General features: G+C 40.5%; 1 protein-coding gene across 6 annotated transcripts in view; it reads left to right on the top strand.

Moving 5' to 3' along the window:
- EIF4ENIF1 (eukaryotic translation initiation factor 4E nuclear import factor 1) overlaps positions 1-22948 on the top strand; it is a 44928-nt gene that overhangs the window by 6752 nt on the left and 15228 nt on the right. For all 6 annotated transcript variants that reach the window (XM_025858221.1, XM_025858219.2, XM_025858220.2 and 3 more), the window contains exons 3-7: positions 6495-6568; positions 9045-9172; positions 12101-12387; positions 12665-12866; positions 17988-18163. In XM_025858221.1, coding sequence (XP_025714006.1) covers positions 6495-6568; positions 9045-9172; positions 12101-12387; positions 12665-12866; positions 17988-18163 — 867 coding nt within the window. The remainder of the gene's footprint in view (positions 1-6494; positions 6569-9044; positions 9173-12100; positions 12388-12664; positions 12867-17987; positions 18164-22948) is intronic.

The following is a 22948-nucleotide window of genomic DNA, read 5'->3' as shown; positions in this document are numbered from 1 at the left end:
TATGTTGTTAGTTCACTGTTGTGTTGGCTATCATCTGTGGGTACCATTACCCTGTTGTGATCTATTTTTAACAGCTGTCTAATCCTTTCAGAAAAGTCATCTGACTTGGCAGAATGAATATCTGGTCAGTCAGCAACCATCTAAGAGCTTGATGACCAACCCCAATGCTAGTGGGTGTGTGGAGGGTGGGGACAGGAGGTCAAAGGCGGATGACCCAACCCAAATGCTGCTCTGGGGACATTTGCCTTCTTTTGGAAGAGCCAGGCATGCATACACACACACACGTACGGTACTGGGTCACTTCTAGTCTTTTGACCACTAACAATGAAATGAAACTCTGGTTTTGTTGTTGTTTTTTACAAAATATCTGTTAATTTTTAAAAAGTTGAGCTTTTTACTCTTACGAATTAAATTCAGCCTACAAAGGTAAAGAATATTTCTTTTTCATCTTATGTAAGTGACTTGTGTGAAATTCTTTTATAATGTCAGAATGTTCATTAAGCGTCTGCCTTCGGCTCAGGTCATGATCCCAGGGTCCTGGGATTGAGCCCCACATCCGGCTCCCTGCTCGCCGGGAAGCCTGCTTCTCCCTCTCCCACTCCCCCTGCTTGTATTCCCTCTCTGGCTGTCTGTCTCTGTCAAATAAATAAATAAAATCTTAAAAAAATATATAATGTCAATGTCATCAGGAGGCATAGCTGCTTCTGCATGGAATTTCTGCAACAAGAAATGATGTGGATTTTAACCACTGTTGTTTTGGGCTTATATTCACATTCATTTGCTTTCTACTGATCACCGAAAGTGGGTATCCATATTAGTAATTCCCAAATAGATTGTTTTGGGAGGCTTGACAAATTTTCCTTAAGGAAGGCTGCTAAAACAGAAAATATGTTTATATTTTTTTGGCTGTGTGGCTCTTGGGCAATTAGCGGCTTATTTCTTGCTTAGGTTTTAAAACCTGTGCAAAAAATAGGGTTTCAGATATTAACTCTTCTTGTCCAGATGGTGATTGTAGTGAATTTGTTTATAATTAGTAAGTTCCTGTGGATTCTTAGGAATCTGCAAAAGGATAACCTCCCATTTCCTCCTGTAATACTCATACGGAGAGAGCATTCCCAGCTCAGAATGGGCACTTTCCAAGTATTCTGCCTTTAGCCAAAGTTGAAGATTTTCTTTGAAAATATCCCAAAGGGGTGCCTTTTCAGGAACATTGCTCTTAAGGGCTGTTGGTGAGATGGCAAGTTCAAGAACACTTCTCTTTGAGAGACTGGAGAACCATGGGGCCAGGGCCAAGATTCATCTGTGTATGCTAGATACTAAGCCTGGCACACAGGAAATGTTCCCTGGACAGCTATGAAAAGAGCAATTTTTGTATTGACTTAGCTCGTGGTTTCTCCCCAGCCCACTTATGTGGGGGACCTTCTAGGCTGGAATACCATCTTATGCAACTTAAGACATTGGTGGAAGGTACAGATTTAACTCTGTCAACCCCATGAAGAGGGCCTCTCAGTGTCCCTAAATGTCCAAGTAGACTTTAGGCCATATTTTCAGAAACATCCATTTAAAGCACTACTTCTTTGGAGTCCATTGGAGATCTTCTGAAGGTATGAATACTCACTGCAGGAATTGCAGAAATGCACAGTTTTGCATATGGTTCCTTAGGACCATGAAATTGGTTTAAGAAGCCCTGCTTTCAAGAACAGTAAGTCTAATTTTACCTAGGTGTTTAAAGTTATTCTCAGCAGCTTTTACTATCCAAGAACTATTGTTTTGTTTTCCCAGTTAACAGCCTGTTACCAAAGAAAGTGGCTCTTCATCCTCTCGAGGCAGGTGGGCTACGTCTTAGCCATTGCTCTTGGTCAGTAGCACCGTTTGTGCTGCTGACATAGTTAATGCTGGCATGTGTAACTGGCTTCCTGCTCTCCCTGTGCTCTTAGAGGCCGTCAAGTTGTATAGTTGGTTGCCAGAGTGTTTATTCACACCTAGTATATGTGTATATATAGCATAAAGTCAACTGGAATAATATGGGAGGGAAAGTTATAACATTTTTACCAACCTGAGCAACTCTTGTATCCTAGGGTTGTTGGCATTTGTAAGTCTGTCATTAGGACACTAAGTCTGTAAGGAAATAAAATATTAACCTCTGGTAATAACACCTTGATTTGATTTACTTAAAAATATTTTTTGAGATAAAATTCACATAAAATTCATCCCTTTAAAAGTGTACCATTCAGTGGGTTTCAGTAAATTCACTAAGTTGTACAACCATCACTATTACCTAATTCTAGAATATTTTCATCACTCCATACAGAAACCCATTAGCAGTTTCTCCCATTATCCCCTTTCCCCAGCCCTGGCAAGCATTAATCTACTTTTTGACTCCACGGATTTACCTATTCTAAACATTGCACATAAACAGAATCATACTGGGGCGCCTGGGTGGCCCCGTTGTTAAGCGTCTGCCTTCGGCTCAGGTCATGACCCCCAGGGTCCTGGGATCGAGCCCTGCATCGGGCTCCCTGCTCAGCAGGAAGCCTGCTTCTCCCTCTCCCACTCCCCCTGCTTGTGTTCCCTCTCTCGCTGTGTCTGTCTCTGTCAAATAAATAAATAAAATCTTAAAAAAAATCATACTGTATGTGCCTTTTTTGTCTGGCTTCTTTCACTTAATGTTTTCAAGGTTTTTGTTATAGCATGTATCAGTATTTTATTCCTTTTTATTGCCAAATAATCCATTGTATGGGTTTACCACATTTTGTATGTTCATCAGTTGATGTGATGGGCCTACAGGGTTGTTTCCATTTTTTTTTCCCCTCCATATCCTTGCCAATACTGGTTATTTTCCCTTTTTTTCTTTTTTAATAGCCATCCTAGTACATGTGAAGTGGCATCTCACTGTGGTTTTGACTTGCACTTCCTTAATGACTAATATTTTGAACATCATGTGCTTGTTGGCCATTTGTGGATCTTCTTTGGAGAAAAATACTGAAATCTTTTACAGTTTGTAAATTGGGTTGTTTGTTGTCTTTTTGTTGTTGAATTGTACACGTTCTCCCCCTATTCTGGACACTAGACCCTTACCAGATACATGATTTTGTACATATTTTTTCCTGTTCAATAGGTTGCCTTTTCACTTTCTTGATAGTCATTTGAAGCACAAAAGTTCCTAAACTTAAAGTCCAACATATCTCTTTCCTTTGGTTGCTTTTGCTTTTTTAGTGTCCCAGCTGAGAAATACTGCTTAATCTGAGGTCATGAACTTGTTACACCTGCATTGTCTTCTAAGAGTTTTATAGTTACAACTCTTAAGTTTAGGTCTTTGATACTTTTGAGTTCGTGTTTGTATATGGTATGAAGTAGAAGTAAACTTTATTTTTTAGAACAGTGTGAGATTTGTAGAGAAACTGGGAACATAGTAGAGTTTTTCCTGTTAATATAGTGTATTTGTTACAATTAGCAATGTTGATACATTGTTACTAAAATCCATACTTTATTCACCTGTCATTCGTTTTTATCTAATGTCTTTCTTCTGTTCAGGATCCCATCTGGGATTCCACATTAAATAGAGTCTTCATTTCCCTCTTTGTAAGATTGTTACCTTTGTGAAAATTTGTTTTTTTTGGTCCCCATAAATAGAACATTTGGTCCTCCTGCATGTTTTGTGGGTATGTTAAAATGTTAATCTTTTCCAGTTGACTTCTAAATAAATAAGTAAAATCATTAGATTCAGCAAACAGGTGTAGTAGTAATAGAAGACACCTATCACCTGGGCTCTCTATTATCTTTGGCAGTTAAAAGTTTCAAACAAAGCCTTATTATATAGAAACTTGAGTGTATTGGGAGTATACATATTTAAGTATAAAATATATTGCTCTTGGTTTAATAGTATACTAGGGTTCTTAGTTTAATATTTAGATTTGAGGGTGGTAGAGTAAGGAGATATGAAATAATCTTTGGGTTGCTTCTAATTGCAGAAAATTGTTTTTGCAATATTTTTTCCTGTAGTATATATTTCCAATATTAAAAGGGCCTTCCTGTTTCTACTGGTATATGTTTTAAGCATTCCTGTCCTCAGGATTTCTGTATTGTAATATTTACTATCATCATAACTACTATTGGTCCATCTACCTTCACCCATCACAGAATTGGTGTCACCCTGCAGCACTGACACTGTGTTTGCTCTGCAGATGTCACTGGATTCCAGTCTTTACTGGTGATTTCTGGGTTGTAGGTCATTACTTGGACAGTTTTTTGTTTTTTGGTGGGGGTTTTTTTTGTTTCTTTTTGTTTTTTGGATTTTGGGCAGTCTCTAGATACTATATTTGGAATTCTGTTTATCTCAGACTTCTGGATTTTTCTAGGTCTTTCTTCCCAATTAAAAAGACATAATTCATAAATCCTAAAAAAATGCAAATGATAGGGGCACGTGGGTGGCTCAGTCAGTTAAGTGTCTGCCTTCGGCTCAGGTCATGATCCCAGGTCCTGGGACCCTGCTTCTCCATCTCCCTTCTGCTCCGCCTGCTTGTGCTCTTGCACTCGCTTGCTCGCTCTGTCAAATAAATTTTTCTTAAAAATGCAAATGATTGATATGCTGGTTTTAAAACTAAAATGTCATCTTAGGGCATTTTGCTCTTGTGAAGAAAATATTTCGATGCTTCAAGTGTCTGAAGACAGAGTTGTGTGCAATGATTCCTGTAGGCTGAGAGAGTAAATCTATTCCTCCATGTTTACCCCAAGATATGGGAAGCAGTGATCAGAGAAGCAGCAAGCATTCTATTGTGAGGCCTGTGATGGGGGTCTTGCTGAGGTCACGGCACAGTGGTATGTATATACTTCTATGCAAGGCAGTTGTAGCATTTTATGCAGTGAAAGGTTGGGAATTGCCCTTTTTTACTTTATTATGAAAATGTTGAAATGTAAATAACAAGGAGGCAGTGGTTGTTCGTGTCTATACACATGTACGAGCAGATGTGTGTTTGTTAACACATATGTACTGAGAGAATTCTAGACCATTGGAAAATCTAGGAATCTGTGAGTCCATGCAAGTAATAGGTAAATACATGGGGGAAGAGAGAGGGTTTGGGTTTTCCCTCCCAGGGAAATGCCAACTGCTGACTGGTAAATATGGAGAGACCTAGAGTTGGGAAATCAGGATTGCTTTGGGCAAGATTCATCAGTAGGTGCTAAGTTCAGGGGGAAATTTTGATAAAGACCAGGATATTTGCAGCCTCCCCACAGATTGCATACTAATTGCAAGTGGGAAAGTAGTAACTGAAACAGTAGAGAAACTGGAGAATACCTTGACCATGTGGTCAAAATCAGGATCACTACTGAAGGGCAGATGGACATCATGGAGCCCAGAGGTGATGCACTGAGATGGACACAACATTTCTAAGGTTAGTGTTCTCTTCCGTGGATGCTTAGCCTCAGCGTAATCATGAGGAAACATTAGATAAGCCTCAAATGAATAATGTTCTCTTGGAGGGGGGAGGGGGAAGTAGGCTGTATTCTTTAGAAATGTCAAGGTCCTAAAAGAAGAAATGGTAGAGATGTTCCAGTTGTAGAAATGTCTCAAAGAAATATGACAGCTAATATCTGATGCTAGACTGTATCCTGCATTGGAGGCTAAAACAATATAAAGGACGGTACTGGGTCAGTTGACAAATTGGAATCTGGGAGGGGTAGGTTAGATAAAAGTATTATTGATAACATATAAAACTGGCAGCCATTCTCATCCAGGTTCTGCAGAAGGTAAGCCCTTATGCCCTAAAGCAGCTGTTACATGTAATGGATTTGCTTTTCTTTTATGCATCTACAATGATACTGGGCAAATATAATCCTTAGAAGAATGGAAAACTAGTCACTCAAATTATTTTCTGTAGGGTTTAATTCTCTCAAGGAACTGGATAAGAGACTATGAAAGAATATCCTCATTCTTAGGAAATAAGCACTGAAGTATTTGAGGGTAAAGGACCATGACTATGCAATTTACTCTTCTACGGTTTAAAAAAAAAAAAAGTATAGAGAGCCCAAATGCTAAAGTAAATGGGAGAAAATGTCAACAGGCAAATCAGAGAAATGATAAATAGATGTTTTTGGTGCTTTGTTTTCTTGCAGTTTTACACTAAAAAATCTTATAAATTGGTATCTAATGCACTTAAGAATATTAAGTAACTGGAGGTTTTATTTAAGCCTAAAGCTTCCATACCTCGATGAGCATTCGTGTTGTGGACTATATTATTGGATGGCAATTTGTGAGAGAATTGTGTTTTAGCAAGAAACTGATGACTATGAAGTTATTTGTCAGTTCTGCTTGAGCTGCTTCTTGTAAGAATTTTGAGCTAACTGCAGTCCTTTTTGGGATAAGTCAAGGTGTGAATAAGAACTGTGTGACATCCTTCAGATAGACACTCAGTCATTACCGAGAACAAATATAAGTTGAAAATACATGGCATGGGAAATATTACTCAAAATCACCATTTGGTTTCTCTTTCTAGGAAGAGCTCTTGGATATAAAAGAACGCCCTCATTCCAAACAAAGGCCATCATGCCTCTCTGAAAAATATGACAGGTATGGGGGCAAGGGGAGGAGCGTGCTCCTTCTAGTCAACTTCTTGTTACACCAAACTTGGTAATTTAAGAATTGTTTTGGAGTTTTTTTGGTAGAATGATGAGTGGGGAGATTTTAGGGATAATGACGTTGGGCTTCTGTGCCAAATACATCACAGATAAACTGTGGACTGAGTAGCACCTTACTGCATCGTCTTCATCAGTTTTATTATTAATTAGCTTTAAACTGTTCAAAAAGTTGAGCTTCACGGGACTAAGGACAACTAAACCAGTTCTTTTTCAGTGAATTGCTGATGAAACTAAAGTTAGAAAATGACTTGGTCAGCGGCACATAGAAAGCAGGATTAAGATTGAACACTGGAGTCCCCTCTGGGGTGTTTGCTATCAGTGGTGGCTTTTGCACTGTGCTTTGGGGGTCCTTCAAGGGCCTGCCCTGAGGAAGCTGGTCAGGAGGACTCAGCTTGTAGCACGGCTCCACCCCACTCCCTGCCCCCAGCCAGAAAAACCATTCAGCTCTTCAGATTAGCCCTTTGGCATCTTGGGCTCCTTCACAAGAGGTATAAGGCTTTGGTCTGAGAAGACTACAGCTAAATTATGGTCTGAAAATCACAAATACCCTACATTGCATTCGTTATGGCCACCTTAAGGCTTTAAGGTCACTTCTTAAAATCAAGGTAGGGGGTTCATATGGCCCACATTTTTAACATATAAAGTGTATTATGTTTAATTTCTTGGTTGAATAGGGCATACTGTTTTTGTTTATCTACTCTTCAGAAGGTTACTAAGTCTCAGTTCCTCACCACTTTCCCCTGATGAAGGTGATATTTGAATAATGACTATTCCAGATGATTAGGATTTTTTGATATGTCTCAGATAAGCTGTTTTTGTTGTTTTTCATTAAAGCTGTCAATCTTTTTTATGTCTCAAGTTGAATTTTCTTGTTACAACTGTTTCTTCTTGGGATAAAATTATCAGGGCACACATACTTTTATTCTGAAGTGGAAATGGAGAGAGGAAAAGCTTCCCATCCTGGTATTTCTCTTCTCAATTAAAATTTGATTCTTAAACTCCAAGTAATCCTCACAACCACACCAGAGGATAGGTAATATCTCCTTTATTGTGAGGGGTTTGGGATTGAGAGGTTGACTCACTTATTTGAGAAATGTTTAGTTGGTACCTGCTGCTGTGTGGCAAATAACTGTCAGGTGCTATCAGATACTGCCTTAATGGAGCATTGGTGTATGGAAGGATAATGGTCAAGTACTCAAGAGTTTATCATTGCCACCATTATAGGCGGTGAAGGACAAGTGCAGAGTACCCTGCTACTAGTCTTTAGCACAGCCTGGTCTGGTCTCGGGGTTGGGAAGTCCTTTCAAAAGAATAGTGAAAGGCATAGCTTATTAATTTGTCCAAGATGTCCCTGATGGTGATGTAGAATTCCGTCCCAGATCATTGGAGTCTAGAGATTCTGCTCTGCACACTCTGCCACCTGCTACCTTATCATTAGAGAGGAGTAACAAAATATAGCGAAATCACACATTTTATGTTTTTAAGGGTTTTCTTTCCTGCCTGTGGGGAAAAACTGAGACACAGTACACATAAGAAATTCTGGAAAAGTACATACCAAGCATTCCAGGAACAACTACAAGCAAGAGCTTTTTCTCCATCCCTTATACTAATCTTCAGTCAACTGGGTTTCTTCCCCTAATAAATTAATCAATTTTATGGAGCATCTTCTTCGTGTAGGACAGGCATAGTTACTGTAATCCCCATGGTTTGTGTCTGATGTTTCATTTATACACAGACCACTGGTTTTCAAGTGACTGTTGGTGTTCTGTGAAAAAATACAACAAAATATTACTGAATTAATATAGATCTTCCTCAGCATACAATGGGGTATGTCCCAATAAACCCATCCTAAGTTGAAAATGTTGTTAGTCGAAAATGCATTTAATACACCTGGCCTGCTGAACATCATAGCTTAGCCTAGCTATCTTAAAAGTGCGCAGAACACTTAGCCTCGCCTCCAGTTGGGCAAAATTATCTAACACAAAGCCTATTTTATAATACAGTGTTGAATATCTCGTAACCTATAGAATGCTGTATTGAAAGTAAAACACAGAATGGTGTGGTTTACCCTTGTGTTCACGCTGGGCGACCAGGAGCTGCTGCGTGCTGCCCCTGTGAAGCATCGCAGGAGGGCATTATATCACACATTGCTAGCCTGGGAAATGCTCAGACTTCTACAGTTCGAAGCAGTTTCTACTGAAGGTGTACCGCTGCGAAGTAGAACCCTCTTGAGTTGAACCTAATAAGTCAGGGACCATCTGTTGCTGTTTGTTACCATCTTAAAGAGGCAACCATGAAGTTTTATATTGGAAAGGGGTTTTCATAACTTATTACCTGAAGACATTTAGAAATTAGACCATGTGGTCCATGGGTGCAAGTGCTAACTTTTGATACCTTTTGACTTGTAGTGATGGCGTCTGGGACCCTGAAAAGTGGCATGCCTCTCTCTACCCAGCTTCAGGGCGGAACTCACCAGTGGAAAGTTTGAAGAAAGAGTTGGATCCAGACCGGCCTTCCCTTGTGCGCAGGATAGTAGGTGAGCAGTAGGAGCCAGGGCACCAATTTTGGAGCAGCAAATTTGTTTGCCGCTGGTTAATTCTTAGCTGAGAATTTTATGCATTCAGGGAAAATGTCATTATCAGGTAACTGATTTATTAACTGGGTTTTTCCTGATTAGCAGAGAAAAATCAGCTTTCCTATATAGCATTGGCAAGTAGACTGCATTAGACTGTGTGCTTTTGGAATTAAAAGTACTGCAGTCTTTCATTGATAGGGATAATTGAGTAAGTTGTGATGGGGAGCATGGTAGTGAGCATAAAGCTGTGCTGGAAATCCAGTTATGCTTAGTCTCATATATGAAACTAGTCCTCAAGTATGAATCAGTTCTGGCAATTCTTAAGAGTGGATTATGGTCTGGATACAGGATTTGGATATGGTTTGAGACTGGACTAAAGCTTGGTTTTCCATATCTTTGCTCTTTAAACCCGAAAAGAGATTGAAGAGTGAAGTGAAGGGTTGGCAGTGGAGAAGCTAGTCAAGAAACTTGTTGCAAGAGGGACTTCTTTTGAGAGAAGAGGAAAACGCATCATAAAACAAATTTGGAACTGGGCGAAGAAGATAGGGAAGACTGGTTTGAGATACAGGATCCCTCTACACAATCTTACAGTACACTTAGTGCAGTAATGTCCCTTGAACAGAGAATTTATTTTAGGAGAATTGTTAAAGATGTGCACAGAAACTTTAAATGATGAAAACTGGTAAGCACCCTACATGTCCAGGGGTAGAAATGGGTTACATAAACTTTGGTACGTCCATAGTAGGACCATTAAATTGTTCAGCTGTAAATTGGAAAACTTGTGCATACTGTGTCTCGTTTTTGGAAAACATGGAGACACCCATGGAAATTCTGGAAAAGTACATACATTTTAGGTACTGTTTCTGGTGAGAAGATTAGAGGAACTTTTTCTCACTTGGTCTTCAGTTTTCTGGCTTTTCTAGGAAGAAATTTTGTGTGGTGACATGTTTCACTTTCTCATATCTTTATTGAGATATTACTGACAAAGGATAGACTGCATGTAAAGTGTGCCATTTTATGTTTGGCAGGTGTATACACCTGTGAAACCATTACGATGATCAAATTAATAAACATTTCCATCACCCCCAAAGTTCCCTGGTACCTCTGAGTCCCTCCTCATACTTCCCACCCCCCCCAATCTTCCTCCCCCCAAGCACTGATTTGCTTTCTGTCACTACAGATTAGTTTACATTTTCTAGAATTCAGTGAAAATGGAATCCTACAGTGTGCACTCTTTGGGTAGCTTTTTTCACTCAAAATAGTTGTTTTAAGATTCAATCGTGATGTTGGGTATATAAATAGCTCCTTTTTATTGCCTAGTAGTATTCTGTTGTATGAATTCACCAATTTATCCACTTATCTGTTGATGGACATTTGGGTCATTTCTAGTTTCTGACTATTAACCAAAAGTATTATGAACATTTATGTACAAGTCTTTATATAGACATATGCTTTCTTTTCTCTTGGGAGTAAATACCTAAGAGAATGGCTGGGTGCTATAGTAAATGTATGTCTCATGTTTTGAGAAACTGCCAAGCTGTTTTGCAACATGGTTTTACCACTTTACATTTCCGCCAGCAGTATATGAGAGTTTCACTTGTTCTGCATCCTTGTCACCGCTTGGAATGGTCAGTCTTTGTGATTTTAGCCAATCTAATAAGTGCAATGGTATCACATTATGGTTTAATTTGCATTTCCCTAATGACTGATAATGTTGAGTATCTTTTCATATGCCTATTTGCCATCCATATATCCTCTTTAGTATCAAAGCATTTGTCCATTATTTTTTTTTTTTTTAAAGATTGATTTATTTGAGAGAGACAGAGTATAAGCTGGGGGAGAGGCAGAAGGAGAGGGAGAAGCAGACTCCCCGCTGAGCTGGAGATCATGACCTGAGCCGAAGGCAGATGCTTAACCATCTGAGCCACCCAGGGCGCCCCAGCATTTGTCCATTTTTTAATCAGATTGTGTTTTAATTCTGAAGAGTTTTTATATTTACCTGATACAGGTCCTTCCTTTATCAGATACACACTTTGAAATATTTTCTTCTGGTCTGTGGCTTATTTTGCATTCTTAGAACAGTATCTTTCAAAGAGCAGAAGTTTTAAATTGCAATCAAGCCCAATCTGTCACTTTACTTTTTTTTTTTTAATGAATTGTGCTCTTGGTGTCATGCCTAAGAAAACTCTGCTTAACCCAATGTCATAAAGATTTCCTCCTGTATTTTTTTCTAGAAGTCTTATATCATTTAGATCTATGATCCATTTTGTGTTTTGTATGTGGTATGAGGTATCAATTCAAATTCATTTTTTTGCGTATGGATATCCACCTGTTAAATACTGTTTTTGTTTTTGTTTTAAAGATTTTATTTATTTGACAGTGAGAGAGGGAACACAAGCAGGAGGAGTGGGAGAGGGAGGAGCAGGCTTCCCGCAGAGCAGGGAGCCTGATGTGGGGCTCGATCCCAGGACCTGGGATCATGACCTGAGCTGAAGGCAGACGCTTAATGACTGAGCCACCCAGGGGCCCCTAAATACTATTTGTTGAAGAAATGCTTCAACTTTTTAAATAATTACTTTTTCAAATACTAACACCTATTCTAGTTTATTAATGACAAAATATTTTCTAATACATAAGGCCTTTGTCAAAAATAAAGGGATTATGGAGCCTAATTATGGAAAATCATTGATTATGAAGTACATTTATTGCTTCAAGGAGAAAAAGCAAAAGACTCAGTCTTATTTAAATGTGTAATGTACATCTCACTCTGTAGCTGTTTCCGTGTTGACTCTTCAAGTACCCTCACCACCACTAGTCATGGACATAGGGCTGAGAAAGGAAAAATACCCTGCTGGTGTGCTTACCTTTCTCTTTCTGGTGTTTTTCTAGATCCACGAGAGCGTGTGAAAGAAGATGACTTAGATGTTGTTCTCAGCCCACAGAGGCGAAGCTTTGGAGGGGGCTGCCATGTGACAGCTGCTGTTAGTTCCCGGCACTCAGGAAGCCCATTAGAAAAAGACAGCGATGGGCTTCGCCTGCTTGGCGGACGAAGGATTGGCAGTGGGAGGATAATCTCTGCTCGGACCTTTGAGAAGGATCACCGTCTTAGTGATAAGGACCTGCGGGACTTGAGAGACCGAGATCGAGAGAGGGACTATAAGGACAAGCGATTCAGGGTTTGTGTTCTAGATCCTTTGGCCCCTCGTGTGCTTAGGGACTTGATGTGCACTTCGTTTATACCAGGTTATTTTGGGATGCTGGATGAACACAGCCCATTCTTCAGCCAGATAGAGAGGAACAGAGTGTGTGCTGGGGGCGGGGAGGGGCTTCAAGTTTGCAGCATCGTATCTTCATTGCACCGTTGAGCACTACCTAATTCATCAAGACCTTGACTGAGGTAGAAATGCCTTAACTAGAACCTTATTTTTTATCTTGCATTGTGTACTTTTCCAGAGGGAATTTGGCGAAAGTAAGCGCGTCTTTGGTGAGCGAAGAAGAAATGATTCCTACACAGAAGAAGAACCAGAATGGTTCTCCGCAGGACCCACAAGTCAGTCTGAGACCATTGAGCTGACTGGCTTTGATGATAAGATACTGGAAGAAGATCACAAGGGGAGAAAAAGAACAAGGCGACGGACAGCCTCCGTGAAGGAAGGTAAGCAAAAACGTGGAGGGCTGGGGCACCTGGGTGGCTCAGTCGGTAGGCGTCTGCCTCCGGCTCAGGTCATGATCCCAGGGTCCTGGGATCGAGCCCCGCATCGGGCTCCTTGCTCAGTGGGGAGCCTGCTTCTCCCTCTCCCACTCCCCCTGCTTGTGTTCCCTCTCTCGCTGTGTCTCTTTTTGTCAAATAAATAAATAAAATCTTTAAAAAAAAAATGGAGAGGGAAACTACTCTTCTAATATGAGATGTGCTTATAACTGGCTTAATTGTGCATTTAAGAACAACTGCACCTGTTGCTGGCAAGTGGCAAGTTTCTAACGTTGCAGCCTGATGTAGAAGCTGCTTCCTAAGTGTGAGTTACTGGATGTATATTATACTCTCTCCTCAACTTGTTCTGCCTGAGGTGCTAAACAGAAAAGTCTCACATTGCCCTGTAAGAGCACTGTGTACACAAAAGGGTTAGTGAAGGAGTCTCATTGATCGCTAGACACAGCGGTGTTTTGTCTGTATAATCCTTCTAACAACCCTGTGAGGTCAGTACTTTTATGGATGAGCATATGGAGACACAGGAGGCTTGAGGGACTTGTCTGTGGACACTGAGGAAGTAAGTAGTAAAGTTGAGAGTTGAACAAGTCTTTTTGTGCTTCAGAACCCACTTTTGTCACCATGGTATTAGACCTTCCTACAGGAGTTGTGACTTAGCTTCTCCCAGACTCCGCTGTGAGATGAGGTGAGGTATCTCCTTTGCTAAACTGAAGAAGCCAGAGCTAATGTGGGAGAAGTGCCTGAGTGCAGAGTTGGTGACCCATTAGTTGTTTTCAGGGTAGTAGCCTGGCTCCAACATGGCCAGTCCTGGGCTGATGATCCTGAGAATTGGTAGTGAAGAGCCAGGCTGGCTAGCCTGGGTTTGAGTATTGGGGCTGCTGCTTACAAAAAGGATAATCTTTGATAAAACTCTTGATGTGGGCCTGTTTCTTTGTAGGCGAAGACAGTGCCTACTCCATAACTTTAAGGGTTGCTTTTAGCATTAAAGATCGAATGTGAACATCAGAGCTCAGCGTCTTGTGGGCACTTTTTTTTTTTTTCCTTCTTGTGGGCACTTCTTGAGTAAGTTCTAGTTCTCTTCAGCTTTCACGTTTAATTGGAAAACACGTTTTGGCAGATAATAGTTAACAAAAGTAGAAAGCTGTTTTAATACGTAAATGTTTAATCAGTGGCACCTTAATATTTGAGGCTTTTATTATTTTTTTAAAGATTTTATTTATTTGACAGAGACAGCGAGAGAGGGAACATAAGCAGGGGGATTGGGAGAGGGAAAAGCAGGCTTCCCGCTGAGCAAGGAGCCCCATGCAGTACTCGATCCCAGGACCCTGGAACCATGACCTGAGCCGTTAACGACTGAGCCACCCAAGTGCCCTGAGGCTAAGATATATTTAAACAGAAAATGAGCTAGTGGAATTTATTTAGAGGAAAGGGAGAAGTCACTTGCCCTTTTTTTGTAATATCTTTAAAATACAATAGACATTATCATTATCTTTATACTGTTACGCATCGTTCCCTGAGGTGATACAGGAAATCGATGGGTAATTTGGGAGATGTTGGCTCTCAACCAGCCTTTGAGACATGCCCTAGTGTCATTCTCCGGCTAACGCAGCACCAGCCAAGTGTGGTCTTTTCACATAATGATAAAGATAAGGCTTCTGGTGGGGAAAAAAAAACAAACACATGTTTTTCTTAACTGAGGTGCGACCTGATATTTACCCATTCTTGTATCAACAAGTGGATGAGCCAGATGGAGTGTCACCTCCTTATCTTATAGATACAAAGAGAGGCCTGGAAAGAAGGGACAACCCAAGACCCTGTCACATAGATTTCATGGCAGAGCCTCGAGTGGAATCCAGGGCTCCTAGCTCACTCACCCCAATAGTTAATTGCAGGGGCACCTGGGTGACTCAGTCGTTAGGTGTCTGCCTTCGGCTCAGGTCATGATCTTGGGGTTGTGAGATTGAGCCCTGCATCGGGCTCCATGCTCACCGGGTGGCCTGCTTCTCCCTCTCCCACTCCCCCTGCTTGTGTTCCCTTTCTCGCTGTCTCTCTCTCTGTCAAATAAATAAATAAAACCTTAAAAAAAAAAAGTTAATTGCAGAAGGGTCCTCAGGCTGTCCTAGCTACTGTACTTAGGATAAACAGGTACCCCATAATTTCATCTTGGCTGCAAGAATGAAAGGAGGGGAGGGATGGTGCGTGCCTTTTAATCCATTTTTGTATCTGTATTCTAGCTTTCCACAAATTTTTTTTTTTTTAAAGAGAGTGGGGGAAGGGTGGTGAGGGGCAGAGTGAGAGACAGAAACTCAAGCCGACTCCCCGCTGAGCACGGAGCCCAACTCGGGGCTCAATCTCACAACCCCGAGATCATGACCTGAGCCAAAATCAAGGAGTCGGACACTTAACCTGCTGAGCCACCCAGGTGCCCCTCCACAGAATTTTTTATATAGCTCTTCTCTGCAAGCCTCCTAGTGCTGGGAATGTGGCAGTGAGCAAGACAAACCTATTCTTTGCCTGTTTGATTTTTAAGACCGATGTATAATGAGCACTCACTCTACACAGGGCCCAGTGCTAGGTGATGTATAAATGGTAATAATTGAAACAATTTGAATATGCATTATACCTGTAACCAGAAAAAAATATGTAGAAGTTAGAAATGGCTGAAACCCTCCACTGATAGAAAAGAACATTTTAGGAGTGCCTGGATGGCTCAGTCAGTTAAGCGTCCAACTCTTGATTTCGGCTCAGGTCATAGTCTCAGGGTCGTGAGATCAAGCTCTGTTTTGGGCTCCATGCTGGGGCATGGAGCCTGCTTAAGATTCTCCCTCTGCCCCTCCGCGCATAGCTCACATGTTCTCTCTCTAAAAAAAAAAAAAAAAAATTAGTATGCATCCTCTCTAATGAAGGTATATGGTTCTTCTGAATGTGATGAAACTTCCCCTTAGTTCTCTTTCCTAGGTCTCTGCCTTTTGAGTCTATCATAATAAATTGCCAGTTGTGTCTGTCTGCCATTGCACATCCCTACCCACTCATACCTACTCTCAGTTGACAGACCCCATCTGCTTCTCAGAGAGCTTGACAATGGCACAGAATTGCATGTGGGACACTCCTGCTGCCTGCAAAAGCTATTTATCTGTTAAGAGATGTTCCTGATACAAAATAAAAGGGATAGAAGTATTAAAGCTTCTTTTGTAAATGTATGAACCAAGTACACACTCTCGTTTCCACCTTTCATCCTTAAGTTGGGACCCAAAACTGCAGCAGAATGTCACTGGTCAGTCCTGAGGGGGCCAGGCAGGTTCTGCCGGGTAAAGTGGGTCAGGGAGAACACTGCTCTAGTGGACAAGGATACAGCCTTGGCATTGATTGGGCTGTTGAGTTGTTTATTTTTCTAGGGCTCCCTTTCTTTGTAAAGTAAGGGCAATACCTCCATCAAAGCAGTCATCTTAGTTTAAATGTCAGTCTGTAAGGAACAATATTGCTTCTGTTGGCAGTAAGCATGTGCAAGCCCACTGGAGAGACTGCTGATTGCCTCGTCTTTGGCTCACAAACTTCGTCTTACTGGTTGCCTTAGGCCCTCAGAGGACTCGGTAGTCACATGGCAGCCACCCCTGTGGAGGAGCAGTGCTGCCTTGATAGACAGGGCTTGGTGTGGGAACAGTATTGGTGGCCGTCTTAGGGTTGAAGTTTCTGCCCCTTGGCTGGTATTGAGACCTTGGGTCAGCAAGCCCCTTAACCCTTCAGTTATAGTCCCCTGCTTTGCTATCTATCTAACATTCCATTACTGGAATGAAAGCAGCTGATAGCATTTCGAGTCTCTTGATCTGATTAATAATGAGACTGAAGTAACTACTGGGGACTTTTAAGAAGGGATGGCTCCAGGAGATGGCTTTTTCTTGTCCCCTCAGGAGGACTTATTTATGTCTGCTACAGATCTTGAAACTACAGGCAGCTCTTATATAGGTGCTTTTGCAGGGTGGGGCTTTGGGAGTCCTGTTCTTCAAATCAAAAAGTTGAATGTCTAGTATCTCTCAGTGCACTTATTTAAAAGAAAAATTTATCCTAAAGATTTTGCCTTTTGCCCATATTCCAGCTAAAACGAAGGTATTAGATCCTTTAAATGTTAACAGTTGGTAGCTTCACTTAGACCTTACCTTCACATCCTAACAACAGCTGAACAATACTTAGTTTTCAATTTACCAGGCACCACAGAGTAAGACAAAACTGATTAGAGCAGATTACCTGTCTTCAGAGGGCTCAGTCTCACTAGACAATTATAATACAGTGTGATAAGTACTCTGAGAGACAACACAAGGGTTATAGAGAAAGCAGTGATTAATTTTTCTGGGCATGGTAAAAATGGGTAGGCAGGTCAGGCTTCCCAGAAGAGGTAACATTTGAGCTTCGCCTTGAAGGATGAGCTACAACCAACCTGTAGGCACGTGAAAATTGCCCTCATGCTAGGTTTCACATGAATACCTTAGATTGCCAAACCCTGGCTTAAAGTGGTGGTGCAGATACGTGGATGAAGGCAGGGTCAAATTAATTTGGTTCCATTTTTAAGCAGTAAGAGACTTGAAAAACTAATCTTAAAAAAAAAAAAAAACCCACTAGAAAAAGAATGTGCTGCATTACAGAAAACTTGAAGAATGGGTGGCAGCAGGACCGCCATCCCCCTGCACTGTGTTGGTGTTCTGGCTTGTTATTAAGGCTTTTTTCTCCCCCAGCTCCTATAGGAAAGGAGCGGTTTTACTGTTGCAAATGCTGCATCGGCCCACAAGATCTGCCCTTAGAGTTATCTTGGTTCTTCTGCATGTGTGAAGATGGCTGGGGCCACAGAATAAGTCTAGAGCGGTTCAGTTGATCAGACCATTTTTTTAAAAAATTTTATTGTTATGTTAATCATCATACATTACATCATTAGTTTTTGATGTAGTGTTCCATGATTCATTGTTTGTGCATAACACCCAGTGCTCCACGCAGAATGTGCCCTCTTTAATACCCATCACCAGGCTAACCCATCCCCCCACCCTTGATCAGACCATTTTTTTGTCCTGATTTTGCTTTCAGGCACAGTCGAATGCAATGGAGGAGTGGCCGAGGAGGATGAGGTGGAGGTCATCCTGGCACAGGAGCCTGCTGCTGATCAGGGAGTGCCGAGGGACGCCGTCCTGCCTGAGCAGTCCCCGGGAGAATTTGACTTTAATGAGTTCTTTAACCTTGATAAGGTGCCAGGCTTGGCTTCGGTGAGTGTAGCCACACACTTACAAACAAGATGGAGCAACTGTACGGTTAAATTTGACCTAAGGATTTAAGATACTCTTTTTAAAGTATTGTTTTGGTCGATGTGTTTGGGGGATTGGGGCTTTTATTCCTAAATATTATTTGAGTTTTGGTGGCTTTGGTTTTAGAGGCCTAGTGGAAATGACCAAGTGAGAATTCTGTACCGGTTACCTCTTTTTCTAGGCTGGTAGCGTTGGACTAAGAATTCTTCAGATGTTAAGAATATTGTCTGCTTTTATTTTTAAATAGTTAAGGGTTTGTTATAAAGATTTGCTGTAGAGGTGGATTTTTATAACTGGTGATTAGCATCATGCTGATGTGTATTCCCTGCATAAGGTTGACTTAGGTGGTAACTTTGTGGTGTGATGGTTCTGAAAACCTTTAGTGAAAAGCACCTTGAAATACTATCAGTGTTACTGTTAAACTGTTGAGGTCCAGTCTTTCTCGACTTTCAAAATAGGAGCAGTAAGACATCCCAAATCTTTACTTGCTACCTGCCCTTGCTCCTATGCCCTTTGGTCCTTTAGGGATGACTATAGCCTCAACAAGTTGGAGAAAACATAGAACCCTGACGAGATTGTTCTGTGGTTATTGAAACAGTGTATAGAATCATGAGGAAACAATTTTTTTAAGATTTTATTTATTTGAGAGATCGAGAGTGAGCACAAGCAGGGGTGGGGCAGAGGGAGAGAGAAAGGGAGAAGCAGGCTTCCTGCGGAGCAGGGAGCCCGATGCGGGGCTCGATCCCAGGACCCCGAGATCATGACCTGAGCCGAAGGCAGACACTTAACCGACTGAGCCACCCAGGTGCCCATGATGAAACAGAATTTTAAACATTTGGGGCACCTGGGTGGCTCAGTTGATTAAGCGTCTGCCTCTTGATTTTGGCTCAGGTCATGATTTCAAGGTAGTGAGATTGAGGCCCACATTGGGCTCCACACTGGCATGGAACCTGCTTAAGATTCTCTCTCTCGCCCTGCTCCTCTCCCACCTCTCTCCCTCTCTCTCTCAAAACAAAAACAAAACCCACATTTGCCCAAAAGCATCTGTATGTTCTAGATGTCCCATTTACAACACCAAATACAGCAAATACATTTGACCAGTCCTTTAAAATTGGTGGTTCGTGGAATTTAAGTGACTCTACTGCTTATCCATAGTGTCTCCTTGTTTGGTTACTGTGTGAGCAAAGAGAACTGGGCATGACAGAAAGACAACATTGGCTTGTCTCCTTTGTCATTTGCAGCCTCGGTCCCCAAAAGATGGCCCCCCGAATAAGTGAGCAGACATTGCATAGGTACAGGGTCACAGGTGAGTGCTAGGGCAGCACTTCTGAAATTCTCTGTGATGAGGGGCCAAGCTATATTTCCAGTCCATGAGGACCAGTAGTTTAGTATAAAGTACAAAGTCATAGCAGTGCCAAATCGCTATAAAAGTGTCTAAGCATTTACTTTGACTCTCTGAACTTCTCTGCACGTGGTCTAAGAGCACACGTGTCTAGAGCGCCCTTCAGGAGCTTGTGGAGTGCGGCTCTAAATCAACTGGCAACTGTGTGGTTGGTTCTGTTCCTTAAGTTCTAGCAGCAGTTTTAACTGTACAGTCTCCTAGTCAGATACCTCACTTACAATCAGCTAGTCAGTAACAGTCCTTTGGCTCACCATGAGCAGACAGGAGCTTAATTTCCTTGATGGAAAATTCTAAGCTTTTGAGGGGGACATTAGTTGCTTTTTCTTCCCCCCCTTCACTCTTAGGCAGAAATCTTACCGTAAAATGTTTTTATAGCAAAAGGTCAAAATGTATAGGCCTATTCTTGGCTCCAAAATTGAGCACCTGTGAAACTTAACCCGTGTGCTTACACAGAAGAATTTAAAACTAAACTTTAATAATAGGTAATATTCATTAGAGTGCTGATTGTTTTAGGCTTTACATACAATAATTCATTTAATGCTCACAAACCCTTTTAAATTAGATGACTATTTCCATTTTACAGATGAGGAAACAGGCACAGAAGCTTAAATAACTTGCCCAAAGTCACACATCCAGTAAGTGGTAGGCACTGAGTTTCGATTCATGGCAGTTTCAGTTAAGGGTCTTTTTTTTAATTCCCCATAACTATACTGCCTTTAAAGCATAAAAGGAGGTATAGCAGCTTCACAGTATTTTATCTTTTGGCCCTCACCCTCAACCAAAATTTGGCTAACGCTGAGTAGGAAATGGTGCTAGGCTAGGAGGTCTCTATGTTTTTCATGAAGGTCCTGCTCATTAAGGTGTGTATTCTATAGTAGGTTCACTTAAAAGCAAAACTGGGATCGGTTAAAAACAAATGCCCAGATTGTGCCATGTAATTCTAATTTTATGCTCGATAAATGACCAATTAGGAAAAATAAGAACTATATAGGATTTGAGTATCAACTGACAAATGTTATATAAAGTGCTTGAAATAGTACATGGCACTCAGTGAGCTCCACCAATGTTAGGTATTAATAGATAAAGACAATTATGGCTATATCTACTAGCATTGCAATACAGTAGAAGTTGAAAGTCATAAAAACCTCAAACCAAAAATTTGGATCACATATGCAAGTAATTTCAGTTTAATAATTAAAAATGTTTATTTGAGATATGACACAAGTCTTATTAAAACACCTGACATAACAGGTGCTTATGTATGTTGAATGAAGAAAAAGGAAATCAGGGTGGATGAACAAGGACCATGACATAGAAGAACCTTGGTGGCATAATCAAAAGTGTACTCAGAAGAAAATGTATATCTTTTTTTTTTAAGATTTTATTTATTTATTTGACAGAGAGAGACATATTGAGAGAGGGAACACAAGCAGGAGGAGTGGGAGAGAGAGAAGCAGGCTTCCCGCTGAGCAGGGAGCCCCACGCAGGGCTCGATCCCAGGACCCTGGGATCACGACCTGAGCCAAAGGCAGACGCTTAACAACTGAGCCACCCAGGCACCCCAAAAATGTGTATCTTTAAGTACATTTGTTACAAATCCCAAAAATCAAACTGGAGTGACACAAATACAAAACTAAAGAAATTTCCATAAAAGTGGAAAGTACTAGAAGAGCACTGATCAGTAAAACCTAGTAATTGTCAGAGAAAATGTTTTACAGTATATTTTTGACAGAATACTATGAATCTTAAGATATGACTTGTCTAAATGACCTTGTTTGAAGGACCAGACTAACAGTCGTAAGTTACCTTAAAATGTTATTAAAAATGCAGAAGGAAAAGTTTAAACATACCAGATTATAGTTCATAGGCTCCTCTTCTTGACCAGCTGATGGCTGACAAGAACATAGGAGGATGTCTTGACCGAAAAGTCAGAGCAGCGTGTCCCCCTCTCCATTTCCTGTACCAAGGTTCAGGAAATCTCACTGCTGTTAGATCGTCCTTGCTTGCTGTGCGGTAAAAATGACTGACTAGATGAATCTTCTTAGGATTCCTTTCGGGCTTAAAATGCTTTAGTTTCTTGAAATTGGCATTTCCACTAAATGTGTTTAAGAGTAATTTTGTTTCTACTTTTTATGTTATAGCTATAAAAAACAGCTCTAACAGAAACAAAGTTGGCACTGATCAAAATATGGAAATGACTGTCTTACTGTCCCATCTTTAGAAAATGTCCATATACTTTATATTCATGTCCTTTACTTTTTCATGTTCCTCTTGTGTATCTTCTCTTTTTTCGGATACACTATGATCAGAGGAAATAAAAGGATTGAATTGCAAAGAGATTTTTGGCTATTTGTACAATTTCACATTCTTTTCAACTTTAAAACCTTTTTAATGACTATAGCTTTTAGTTTTAAAATAATTCCTATTTATCCCTAAGGTGGTTATATTTTAGATACAATTCTCAATTTTTCACAGTGAAGCATTTACTGAAAAAGCTTCTGTTATATTTTAAATTTGGCAAAATTAGTACACTTGAAAGTCCGCAAGTCTACAAGTGAGTGACTGAAACTGAATAGGAGTACCACAAGTAATAAATTAGCGTCATGAATTAAAATCTCTCATTCTTGTGTTCAAGAGAAGTATTTGTGGCTTAGTTTGGGTACATTATGAGAAAATTCTTCCAGATGAGAATAAAATAACAAATCTAACCTGTTGCTGAATTTTGACTGGAAATTGTAGGTTCTAGTCTGTAGATAAAACACTGTCACTACTTTGCCATCCATGTACCAATTTGGGGGAAAATCTGTTTTCTCTTTATCATTGGTATAGAAATGAAAGTTTATGCCTTTCAAGGTGTGCCTCATTTTTTGGATTGACATTTGCTTTACCTTGTCTTTTCTAAATATTGATAAGAACACTGCATAAAGATCAATTTGGATAATTAACTGGATTTATGACAATAGAATTGAAATATTCTTTTTAATGCGTCAATCTAGTTTTTAAGGATTGATCATGGAAATTACTATTATGAAATAGTGTTGAGAAATTGTTTCTGATCGTAGCACATTAATTATTCTTACTAAACTGAAAACTGTTGAGGTTGGATTTAAAAGAAAACCAACACCTGCAAACTCCCTATTAAGTTCAAACAGATATTAGAGATCAGTTAAAAGTTCATCTTTCACATTCTGACACTTTCTGAACTTGGAATGGAGGTATAATCTCTGTGAACTCCACTTCTTAGCTTCTGAAATTGTCACCATTGAATTTTATGATGTTCATTACAACCTTGAGAAAGTTGAAGTTTGAAGCAAGGGCTTTCTTTCATCATCTCTCCATACTTG

Source organism: Callorhinus ursinus, unplaced genomic scaffold (assembly GCF_003265705.2).
Source record: "Callorhinus ursinus isolate GAN/ISIS: 27379988/994484 unplaced genomic scaffold, GSC_fseal_2.0 scaffold72, whole genome shotgun sequence".
In the NCBI taxonomy this organism is placed as follows: Eukaryota; Metazoa; Chordata; class Mammalia; order Carnivora; family Otariidae; genus Callorhinus; species Callorhinus ursinus.
The sequence above is the reverse complement of the archived record's forward strand: the minus strand, read 5'-3'. Positions and strand labels throughout refer to the sequence as shown.